Source organism: Triticum dicoccoides, chromosome 6B (assembly GCF_002162155.2).
Source record: "Triticum dicoccoides isolate Atlit2015 ecotype Zavitan chromosome 6B, WEW_v2.0, whole genome shotgun sequence".
In the NCBI taxonomy this organism is placed as follows: Eukaryota; Viridiplantae; Streptophyta; class Magnoliopsida; order Poales; family Poaceae; genus Triticum; species Triticum dicoccoides.
Window position 1 is genome coordinate 637,574,716 of NC_041391.1, and position 11,280 is coordinate 637,585,995.

The 11,280-nt window shown below is 52.2% G+C and overlaps 2 protein-coding genes across 3 annotated transcripts; both read left to right on the plus strand.

Annotated features, from left to right (window-relative positions):
- Positions 1–784: 784 nt before the first annotated feature.
- On the plus strand, positions 785–4,209 carry LOC119325971 (triacylglycerol lipase OBL1-like). 2 transcript variants are annotated; one of them, XM_037599691.1, is made up of 4 exons: positions 785–1,229; positions 2,439–2,666; positions 2,769–3,403; positions 3,751–4,209. In XM_037599691.1, the coding sequence occupies exons 1-4, from the start codon at positions 893–895 to the stop codon at positions 4,018–4,020; spliced, it is 1,470 nt and encodes a 489-aa protein (XP_037455588.1). In that variant the 5' UTR covers positions 785–892; the 3' UTR covers positions 4,021–4,209. The 2 variants fall into 2 exon arrangements, with proteins under 2 accessions (XP_037455588.1, XP_037455587.1); XM_037599690.1 differs by having other exon boundaries at positions 2,795–3,403.
- Positions 4,210–10,071: 5,862 nt separating this feature from the next.
- Positions 10,072–10,614, plus strand: LOC119320143 (pathogenesis-related protein PR-4-like). Its single transcript, XM_037594258.1, has 2 exons — positions 10,072–10,338; positions 10,444–10,614. The coding sequence occupies exons 1-2, from the start codon at positions 10,072–10,074 to the stop codon at positions 10,612–10,614; spliced, it is 438 nt and encodes a 145-aa protein (XP_037450155.1).
- The last annotated feature ends 666 nt before the right edge of the window (positions 10,615–11,280 follow it).

The following is an 11,280-nucleotide window of genomic DNA, read 5'->3' on the forward strand; positions in this document are numbered from 1 at the left end:
TATATTTTAGTTTTAGATACATCTCTTTTTATTTATTTTGATGATAAGTATTTCCGGACAGAGGGAGTACAACTACAAGCGTAACAAAAATATCTTAGAAACTTTTTGTATATACCGACTCAACAAATCTTTCCCCATTCCCACGGCCTTCTCCACGCACACCACCTCTGACGAAATGTTCTCCGTATCAGGAGCCCGCGAATTGCACGCCAAGGAGAGGCGCATATAATGGTAGCTTAGCTCGCCATGGCTATGCATGCCCCACCACAATGACCACATTCCCATCGATCATTCATCACTCCATGTACCAACTCTCACGTAACAACCAGTGAAGGAATCAAGCAAGAGCCGCTAGCTAGCTTGATATTCGTGGACATGGAGGTGGCTTCCAAGCATAAGCTTTCCACTCCCATGCTCTTGCTTCCATGCGCATCCATCCATTTGCTGCGTCCTCGCGTCCGCGTCCAGTCAAAGGCTGTACTCCATTATCACCATCGTGTTCGTGTGTACCTCTGACAGCCAGTGTACGTCCAATTATACGTCGGCAATGATAATGGACATGGACAATGATATATAACCTCTTTTGCTTTCATAACATTGTGTGGTTTTTGCAACACGGCCAGACCATGCACCTAGCTGCCCATTTCTCGCAATATAATGGTCCCATATTTATTGAACGAGGATATGGATTGACCAGTCCGGTTTCCCATAAAAAATGGTCCGGTAATTAATTCCATCCATCTGCCACCTTACTTTACTTCCCTTCTATATATACACCCTCCGTGCTCCGACGTGCCGGAACGGCAACCAGTTCAACCGCGCGCGCGTCCCACCTTCCTACGCACCATCGATCGATAGGTCCTCGGCTCCGGTCGAGCCGACGACGTTAGGCATGGCCTCCGACGGCGATGGCGTCTACGGCGGAGGAGGAGGCTTCTGCAACGGCGACTTCATGGAGCTGCGGCCGGAGAAGGGCGGGGTGCGCGACCTCGTCCACCTCCTCTGGTCGCCCAACGTCGCCGAGAACGACGCCGTGGACTGCCCCGCGGGCACGGAGATCGGGTCGGCGCGGCGGCGGTGGGCCGTCTTCGTGTCGCTGGTGGCGCAGATGCTGCTGCTGTGGGCGAAGCGGCCCGTGGCGCTGCTGGGGCGGGCGGCCGAGTACTGGATGAACCTCCTCAACGAGAACGGCGGCGGCGTCCTCCCGCTCCTCGCCAACGCCCTGCATGGTACGTTCTTCATCAGTCATCGACATCGACCGGTCGTCCCGTGGAAGGACGTGCTCGATCGTATCCAACTGTCTGTTCTCTTGACCGCACGGATTGGTTGCATTTATGGTGCTTTCGCCTTCAACTACTCTGCTCCGCTGGTCTTGTTCCGGAGAGGGTGGATAACTGGACATGAACATTCATTCCCTACCCCGCAAAAAAATAAAAAGAACATTCATTCCCGACCTCGTGCGATCGTATGATGCAGTTCCAATTACCTGCAGTGATGCGATCAACCAACCTACCTAACTTGCATATTAATTTGACGCTACTCCATGCAAATTAAGAAAAGGAATACTGTCTCGATACACCAAGCTAGCTACTAATATCTCCTTGCAGCTTTATGAGTTCATGCTTATTTTAGTACTCTTGGTATATATGGTTACTCGTGGTTTCATTCTGGTTCATGGAGCCGGGGATCACTCCCTATTTTTCTAAAAAGAATAGCTCTTGGTAAGCGGGTGTAAAGTCATACGTAGTTATCAAAACAGAAACTGAGGGAGTATGTTGGATTTTGACATGATGGACGCCGCTAATATATATCTTGTGTGCCGCTGAACCGCTGATTCTTCAACGAACTAAGAACACATATTTTCAGGACTAGTCTTTGACTAGAGACTGCCCACCATAAAAGCAGAAATTACAAGTCGTTTTCTAAAAACTGATAAAAGGTCGTTTTTCATACTTAAAACTGAATGATAATGTTCTGCTGTAGCAGTCCAGCTTACTGTTCAAAATGTTGACGATTGCGTCCTGAAGAGGACAAACCCTATAATTGATTGATTGAGCACCAGTTCTGAGAATTATTGCCCCGATATGTACATTGTCACACACTCACAGAGCCAGTTGCGTGTGACAAAATGACAAGTAAAGTATGTCTGTTCTGTGGGGAAAAAAATTCTATGAGACCAGGTCTCACGGATTAGCAGGTGAGACCCATCATGATGGATGACACGTGACATTCATAAATCACAAAGCATCTATCCTATCCCTCACCTGAAATCAAGAGAGAGAGATTAGATACTTTGTGATTTGTGAATGCCACGTATCATCGGTCTCACCTGCTAACCATGAGACCTGGTTTTATCTAAAAAAAATTCGCTGTGTGGTACCACCCCGAATCCCTAAACAAGGAGAATATATGCTAGTAATACCAACTCTTTGCTGCAGGGAAGGTGAAAATGCCAGACAGATCATCCCTGAATTACCGTTCCTGCATCGGGCTGCTCGACACGAGGGTCGAGCTCGACAAGAAGATCAAACCCGGGGACAGCAACTACCACGCAGCTCTGTCGATCATGGCCGCGAAACTGGCCTACGAGAACGAACTCGTCATCAGCAGCGTCGTCAAGAACCACTGGCACATGGAGTTCCTGGGCTTCTACAACTGCTGGAACGGTAAGACAACCAACAACTCCGCCATCTTCGGTCGCATGCATGACGATGCATGCGCTTAATTAATAGCGTGTCGCGCTCTGGTGGATGGATCTATTGTTCCAGATTACGAAGGTGACTACACGACGCAGGCGTTCATGCTGGCGGACGCGCCGGCGCCGGACGCGACGCTGGCCGTGGTGGCCTTCTGCGGGACCAAGCCGTTCGACACGGAGCAGTGGTGCACGGACGTGGACTTCTCCTGGTACGAGCTCCCGGGAGCCGGCGCCGGCTGCCGCGTGCACGGCGGCTTCATGAAGGCGCTGGGCCTGCAGCGGCGCGGCGGCGGCTGGCCGAGGGACGTCGCCGACCCCACCGGCGCCGGCGACGGAAGACCGTTCGCCTACTACGCCATCAGGGAGAAGCTCAAGAGGTTCCTGGACGGGAACCCGGGCGCCAGGTTCGCGGTGGCCGGGCACAGCCTGGGCGGCGCGCTGGCCGTGCTGTTCCCGACGGTGCTGGCGCTGCACGGGGAAGAGGCCGTGCTGGGCAGGCTGCAGGGCGTGTACACGTTCGGGCAGCCCCGCGTGGGCGACGAGCGGCTCGGGGCGTTCATGGCGCCGCACCTGGAGAACCCCAGCCGGTACTTCAGGTTCGTCTACTGCAACGACATCGTGCCCCGGGTGCCCTACGACGACTCCACGCTACTGTTCAAGCATTTCGGGACGTGCCTCTACTTCGACAGCTTCTACAGAGGACAGGTCCGTCCAGTCACTCGCCATGACACTTTCATTTTTCTTTTGAAAGATCTCCCACTTGTTATCCAAAAATCGAACGAACTTTCTGTTTTGCAACTAGAACAAGTAAATGTATTTCTCTACAAGATACTACCCAAAAAAAAATAAGTTACTTGTGATCGATAGAAGGAATGCATGTGATGCTGTAACAGGATTAAACTTTCAAGGCAAGACAAGCAGAGCATGGCTTGGAAGCAAGAACCTCATCTCACTGCAATTTTGGAGAAGAGACCACCGATCTATATGCTTCGTGGATCCCACTAAGACTGTAACTTGACAGACGCTTTTTGTGTTGCGTTGCTGAGAAGCAGGTGACCGCGGAGGAGCCCAACAAGAACTACTTCTCGGTGCTGGCGGTGGCGCCCAAGCTGGTGAACGCGTGGTGGGAGCTCGCCCGGAGCTTCCTCATCGGCTATGCGGAGGGGCCCGAGTACACCGAGGGGTGGCTGATGCGGCTGGCCAGGGTGGCCGCGCTGGTGATGCCGGGGCTGCCGCCGCACGCGCCGCAGGACTACGTCAACGCCACCAGGCTCGGGGCGGCATCGCTCGGGCCGCTGGAACTAGCCGAGCAGCCATTGTAACTTTATTTAGTACTGCCTTCATCCGGAATTAACTCTCGCTGAAATGAGTGTGCGATAGTTAATTCTAGACGAAGGTTGTAATTTAGAATCAGATTAAACATATATAACTGTCGCTGAATTGTTCTTGTTCCATCGTTCATTGCTCGAGCAAATGATTGAGTGGACATGCTAATAACAGTTCGTTTACGATGCGTGCACCTCCTTATTATCACGATCATATTTTTCAATAAAGAATAATATATTAATGTCAAGATGATACAAATATATCTGGCCTCAGCAAAGACACAATATCAACATCAAATCAAGACATCAAAGATGCACACCATCAAAAAGGTTAAAAATACGGAAATGTTAACGCCCACACGTGTGGGCATTGACTATCTCGACCACACGCATTCATCACCGTCCAGTACTATATGCACGAATCTTGGCACAATTTGGCTGATTTTTTGTGCCACGTAGGACAAGGCGTGTGTGTGGTGTGTGACATAGTTCGTCCACACATCCGTTTTACCACACGGAGGGGCCGATGTGTGGGCGTTTAGCAGTTCACCCACACACCAGTTTTCAGTCACGCACAAGGACTGGTGTGTGGGCATTTGCCATCTCGCCCACACGCCCGTCTCATCTCCCACACCCCAGCTGCTAGTTGCCATGTGTTTTTGCAGCACACATGGCAACTGCCCCTAGTGTGCTTTATAAGCAGGTGGCAACTCTCTTTTTTTACCCAAGTTGCCATGTGTTTTTGCAGGGTACACGGCAACTTCCTAGTGTGCACGTAAGCAGATGGCAACTCTCTTTTACCGAGTTGCCATGTGTTTTTGTATGGTACATGGCAACTGCCCCAACGTGCACGTACATGACAACTGCCCTAACGTGCACGTTAGCAGATGACAACTCTTCCTTTTTACATGGCAACTGCCCTAGCATGCTTGTGAGCACATGGTAACTCTCTCAACTGCCTAGTGTTAGTATGTGGCAACTCCTAAAATTATGAAATCATGGCAACTACATTAGATCAGACCATACATGGCAACTGCAGTTGAGCAACCATGGCAACTGCAGTTGTCCGACATGGCAACCGTAGTTCAGAGACATGGCAACTGCAGTTAAACGAACATGGACGAGGGTCTGGACCATGGCAACTGCGGACGCGCGGTGGGCGTCACGCGTCGCGTGCGGGACCAGGAGGGTACGAGGCCTGACATACGGACGTGTGGGCATTATCAACTTCACCCACACGCACGCGTGTGAGAGGGTTCGGGAGGGAAAAAAAGATGTGTGTGGGCATTAGTTATTTTTCCCCCACGTAGGTGTGTGGGCTGGTTGCTGTCCATGCCACACGAGGCGTGTGGCACAACTACCCGATACACCACACGTGTGGCAGTTATCGGGACCCTAAAAATAAGAGGGAGGGGAAAAACTGGGCACAGCAAACTATATAGAACAGATAAGCAACAACAACATCCATGGTCCTAGATAACAGACGAATTATGAAATGGTCTTTCAAAGGCAATGCCTCGAGAAAGAAAACGATGTGCAGGCGCCAATGTGGTCGGATCCCACCACTAAGGGTCAGAGCTTGGTTTTCACCTTGAAAAGCACGTCTTGGTAGACTCCAAAAAAATGTCTTCGACAAGGATGAAATGCTCCCCACAAAGATAAACAAGAATGTGCATAAACACAACCATTGTGAGGTGCAACCACGGAATGCCAAAGCTTGGTTTTAAACACGGTGCTCAAAAAGCACCACCAAAGCAAATCACCGGTTGCTGCCATCACCCCATGATGTTGCATGGAGGAGCGCACACACACCCTGATCAAGAGAAATTGAAATCAACTGTTCCATGGCATGCATGCATGGAGGCAGCTGCTTCCATGCATATCCCTAACATGGACATTCACCCAAATCCATGCTTACAAAGACAAAACTATCACAGAACGCGGAGAGCCGAACGTCATCAGCAGGTTCAACTTACGCGCGTGCTCCAGAGCCACTTTGGTAGTGGCCGATGATTACAACGTTCGGAGGCACAACGTAAACTTCGCGGCCGTCACAGGCCGTAGCCGCACAACCCCGCACTGCCGATGCATCACTTCATGTCGCCACTATCGCCCGCTGACTAGGCCGCCGATCAACCTCCAGGCCGCAGCTAACGATCGATGGCTACACCTAGACAGCCCTAAAAAACCACATCTAGGCGCCGAAGGCCATCCACGCCATCCGCCGCTACCCACGCAACACTGTGGCACGGCCACCTCCTAGACTGCTCAGGGCCACCGTCTCGGCATCCAAACCCCATCACGTACATCGCAGACATTTGATTAGGAGCGCTCCTCGCACGAGAAGGCAGCCCTGCCGCCGCCGTCCTCTGGCCACAGCGAGGAGGGGAGAAGAGAGGAAGCGTCGGCTAGGGTTTGCCTGAGCCACACACTCCCCTCCCCCAGAGCGACCCAGGCTGGACCACTCTAATTGGAAGCCTCCTATTACGGCCACATGACCATTACACCCACAACCTAACAAACAAGTGAACCTCCTTTCCAAAACTACCATTCGTGGATCGGAGGAAGAAAATACTAAGGGAATTTGGGTAAAAAAGAGTGTGCTAATAGAGGTAACATCACTTACAATGAGCCTATTTCGTCTTAACTTTCGCTTGGTGGCGTAACTTATGTTCCGCTTCGATTAGATGCCGGTCACTGACAGTTAAATTGGATAAGATTATTGTGTCATATTTACTTCCATATGCGGTTGATATATGATCCAAACGGCCAGCGTGTATTACTTAGCCGATGCGAACTGACAGCTCGACTCTTATATTTTCTTTTGAGAGTTACTCAGCTCTTATACCGAAAAAGGCTTTCGCCCCGCTTTATATATAAAGAAACAACCCACAAGCATTCAGTACAACCACACGCTACGCCACCGCAACTCACGCACACACCCAGGACGGGATACAAAGGCACTGAGCGCAGCAACACTACTCCTAGCACTACCGCCCCGAAGATATGAAGCTACATATGACGGACCATGCGCTCCAAGGCGGCGCCTTCAGGAAGGAAATGACGCCGGAGCGCCGCCACCGCCCGATCCAAGGATCAAAGTTTCCCCCAGAGCCGCAAGACGGACAATGAGAGCCGCGACGACGCCTTCAAGAAGGGAGCGATCTTCGCCGCCGCCGGTCCGTCCGAAGATAGAGCAGGTTTTCACCTCGGCCAACATTCACCGCCACCGAACGCCACACCCCGCCAACCACGCCGCCCACACGGCCATGATGAGCGGGCAGCACCAAGGCGCGGGCTTTGTCCAAGAGCACCGCGCCACCACCACCACCAGGGCCGCCGCCCCAGCATCCAAGACCTCGACACCACCTCACCCGTGACCCGGCGCACCCCAACGAGAGAGACGAGCGGAAAGGTCCCACCTTTCGCGCCCCTGGGCAACCCCCAGCGTCGGCATCCACCGACCCATCCTGCTACCCCAAGCGTGGGATGAGCTCGGTCTTGCAGCAACGTGCGCGAGACGAGCTCGGTCCTGCTGCAACGTGCGCGAGACGAGCTTGGTCCTGCTGCATCGTGCGCGAGACGAGTCCGGTCCTGCTGCATCGTGCGCGAGACGAGCTCGGTCCTGCTGCATCGTGCGCGAGACGAGTCCGGTCCTGCTGCATCGTGCGCGAGACGAGCTCGGTCCTGCTGCATCGTGCGCGAGACGAGCTCTGTCCGGCGGCAACGAGCGCGAGACGAGCGGTGGATCGCAGCTGGGAAAGGACCAGCCCTTTGATGGGAGTAGCGCCCGGGTGACGAGGAGATGGGGTGAAGGACGAGGCGGCCCGAACGCAGACAAACCGACGCCGGAGGAGCCGGCCGTTGCCGCGGACAGATCCGTCGAGTCACCGTGAAGCCGCCACGACACCGGTAGGCCACCGAGACCTACCCATGTCGCCGCCCACGACCGGAGCAGCAGCCACGCCCGGCCGCTGCCCTACCCGCGTCGCCCGGCGGGCTCCAAGCGCCGGAGCCGCCGGGCACGCACCACCGGTACCATGCGCCGCCGGCCAGCCCCCAACGCCAGATCCGGCTAGATCCAGCAAGAGAACAGTCGCGCGCACCACACCCCCCGCGTCTCCACGCCCTGGCCAGGTCCAGCCGGAGCCCTGCCACCCCACCAGAGAGGATGAGCCCCGGCTGCAGCACCACCACCTGAAAGGGGCCGCCGGACGCCCCTGAAGCCGCCAACCGCCACCACCCGCCGGATCTGGGCAGGGGGCGCCAGATCCGCCGCCAGCACGCCCCGGGCCTCCAGAACCCCATGAGCCGAGGTCGAGGGGGAGGAGGAGAGGAGGCGACGCCGGCTGGCCACCAAGGAGCGGGGCGGAGGAGGGAGGCCGGAGCAGAGGCACGCCGGCGCCCGACGCCACCGAGCAGGGGAGGCCGCCCCGCGACGCCCGCCACCCGCGCAAGGGAGAGAGCCACCCCGCCGCCGCCTGCGCCACGCGGCCTTTGGCCGGCGACGCCACCGGCGACGGCGAGGGAGGGGGGATGGGGCGAAGGGACGGGGGCGGCGGCGCTAGGGTTCCCTCCCAGGGGCGCCCGCGGGAGCGCCACGGGAGGGGACTGGAGGTTGCAATTAAAACATCATACCACAGAAGAGGAGTTCGTTGGCCGCACCACTCAGCTCTTATAGTAACCACATTTGGTTGATTTGTCTGAGTTTTATCATTGCTTGTTATCAGCGGTAATGTAAGAAGAAAAGTACAGATGAGAAGCTTTCATTTGCCCAGCTATCCATGCAAGTAGGCAAATAAATGCAGGTTGATATAAGAACCAGTAAATTTTAGTGCTAACTATCAGCTGCAAAACTAACAAAAAGAGAGAGCTGACGTCAACAAAGACTAAAGATTCCTAGCATAATTTTTTTGAAACACAATTACCCAATGAGCAACTTGGAATTGGCAACACGTCTCACAAACAACCAAAGCATGGATTTATCATTCACATATCATTGTCAGATACAATCATCCTTGTTGAAACATAACGAGGAAAGCATCATTTAGAAAGCTGACAAAATAACTACAAAAACGTCCATATCGCAGCAGTTTCGATGATGGCGTGGTGGCTCTTTCACACAGGTGGAAGCGCCTAGAAAACACAAAAATGATTGATACTTGTGGATGGCGATTAATACTGAGATGCACTCCAGTATCTCAAGTAGGGCTGAGTTTTAGCTCGGTAATTAACTCGTGAGCTAAACGAGTAGCTCGTGACTCGACTCGGCTCAACTTGAAGTCGATGACTAACAAGTCGAGTCGAGTTTTGATCTGAGCTCTTTAACAGAAACAAAAGTAAGATGATTGAACAGTGCATCCATTAAGAAACAAAATTACAACAACATGGTGAAGAAACATTAGGATGTAAATATACTTCATTGATTGTTGATTATTCTAAAAAAAATTAGGCAGACTGGAACGATATTTACGAAGAACATAAGGTGGATCAGTTGCAAATGAAAAAAAAGTAGAGGCTAGTGTCAACACCGAGTACAAATTATTGGCATAAAATTCTTTGAAGCACCATTGTCCAATGACCAACTTGGAATTGACAAAGGTCACAGTCAACCAAGGCAAAGATTTGGCGCACTCACATCATTGAAGCAACATAAGGAGAAATCGTTAGATATCTAACTATCTTGGAAAAGTTAAATAACAAGCTCACAGCATGAGTTTAAGTGACCAAAGCATAGTTTGTGTAACCACTTATGTATCATCGAATAAACTAATAACTTAATATATACACCAGCGTCCAGGTGCAGAGGTGCTCACTGAGATTAAAAATTATGATCAAGTGAAGGCGATGATTACAATCCCCAGCTTGAAGCTGGTGTCAGAATCAGAGTCTATAAATACGGCCAGTCACAAACTGAGCAATACACAACTACTCAAGTAGTAACACATTAGCAGCAGCTGATTGGCCAATTAGGCACTGATAACTTGTTGCATCAGTAACTAGCTAGAAAGAGGCATGGCAATGGAGATCGCCGCCGCTGGCGCAAGAATGCCGGTGTCGGTGCTGGTTCTCGTGGCATTGGTAGCGGTCTGCCTGTCCGCCAACGGGGCGGCGGCGCAGCAGGCAAGCGGCGTGGCGGCGACGTACAACCTGTACCACCCAGAGAAGATCAACTGGGACCTGCGCGTCGCCAGCGTCTACTGCGCAACGTGGGACGCCGACAAGCCGCTGGCTTGGCGGCAGAGGTTCGGCTGGACGGCGTTCTGCGGCCCCGCCGGCGCGCACGGACAGTCGTCCTGCGGTCGCTGCCTCAAGGTACGTACTCATATGCTTGACGATCTCCGTCCATGGATGATTTGCATGAGAAAATGGTTAGCTTTATTATGGATCGCTTGTTGACCGGTGGGACATTGTCCCCAGGTGACGAACAGGGCAACGGGGGCGCGGACGGTGGCCAGGGTGGTGGACCAGTGCGACAACGGCGGGCTCGACCTTGACGTCGCCGTGTTCCAGCGGATCGACACCGACGGAGGAGGCGTGGCCAACGGCCACCTCCTCGTCGACTACGAGTTCGTCGGCTGCCGAGACTGATCGTTCTCGAGATCACCGCATGCTACACATAATTACGCTCGTTGCACCGAATAAATATGCATGGAGATAAGTAGCCCCTGCAAGAATAAAACGCAACCAAAATCCAGTATGTCGGCTTCGAGGCCTGCAGCACATGTTGTTTTTCGATTCTGAATAGTATCTCTTTTCATGTAACTCAGATGTCAGAATCGATCGTCGCAATGGCAAGTTAATTATGTATCTCATTGACATCGACAAGCCATGTACTCCCTCAGTAAAGAGCGTTTAGATCACAACTTAGTGATCTAAACGCTCTTCTATTTTTTTACGGAGGGAGTAACTTGCTAAGTTGCTATTGGCTTATTATACGCTATTTCCAAATAAATTAAATTTATAATGTATTAAAAAAACATCATGACATGTGCGCTAAGACCAATTATATGCTAGTGCGATAGATGCGCTCCAGGGCACCAATTGCTATTCGGTTTTACAATTGAGAAATGTCTAACAGCTCCCGGGTGCCCCTACACCCTCATGAAAGGTTTGATGTTCCTGTAAAGTTTCAGCAACAAATAACCTTCGTGGAGCCCTCACAAAAAAAATCACTGCTAAAAAATGTACATAAACTTTGACAATGATTTTGTTTTTTTATTTGAGTGCTCTTCAAATGTTATTTTTAGCTAAAAC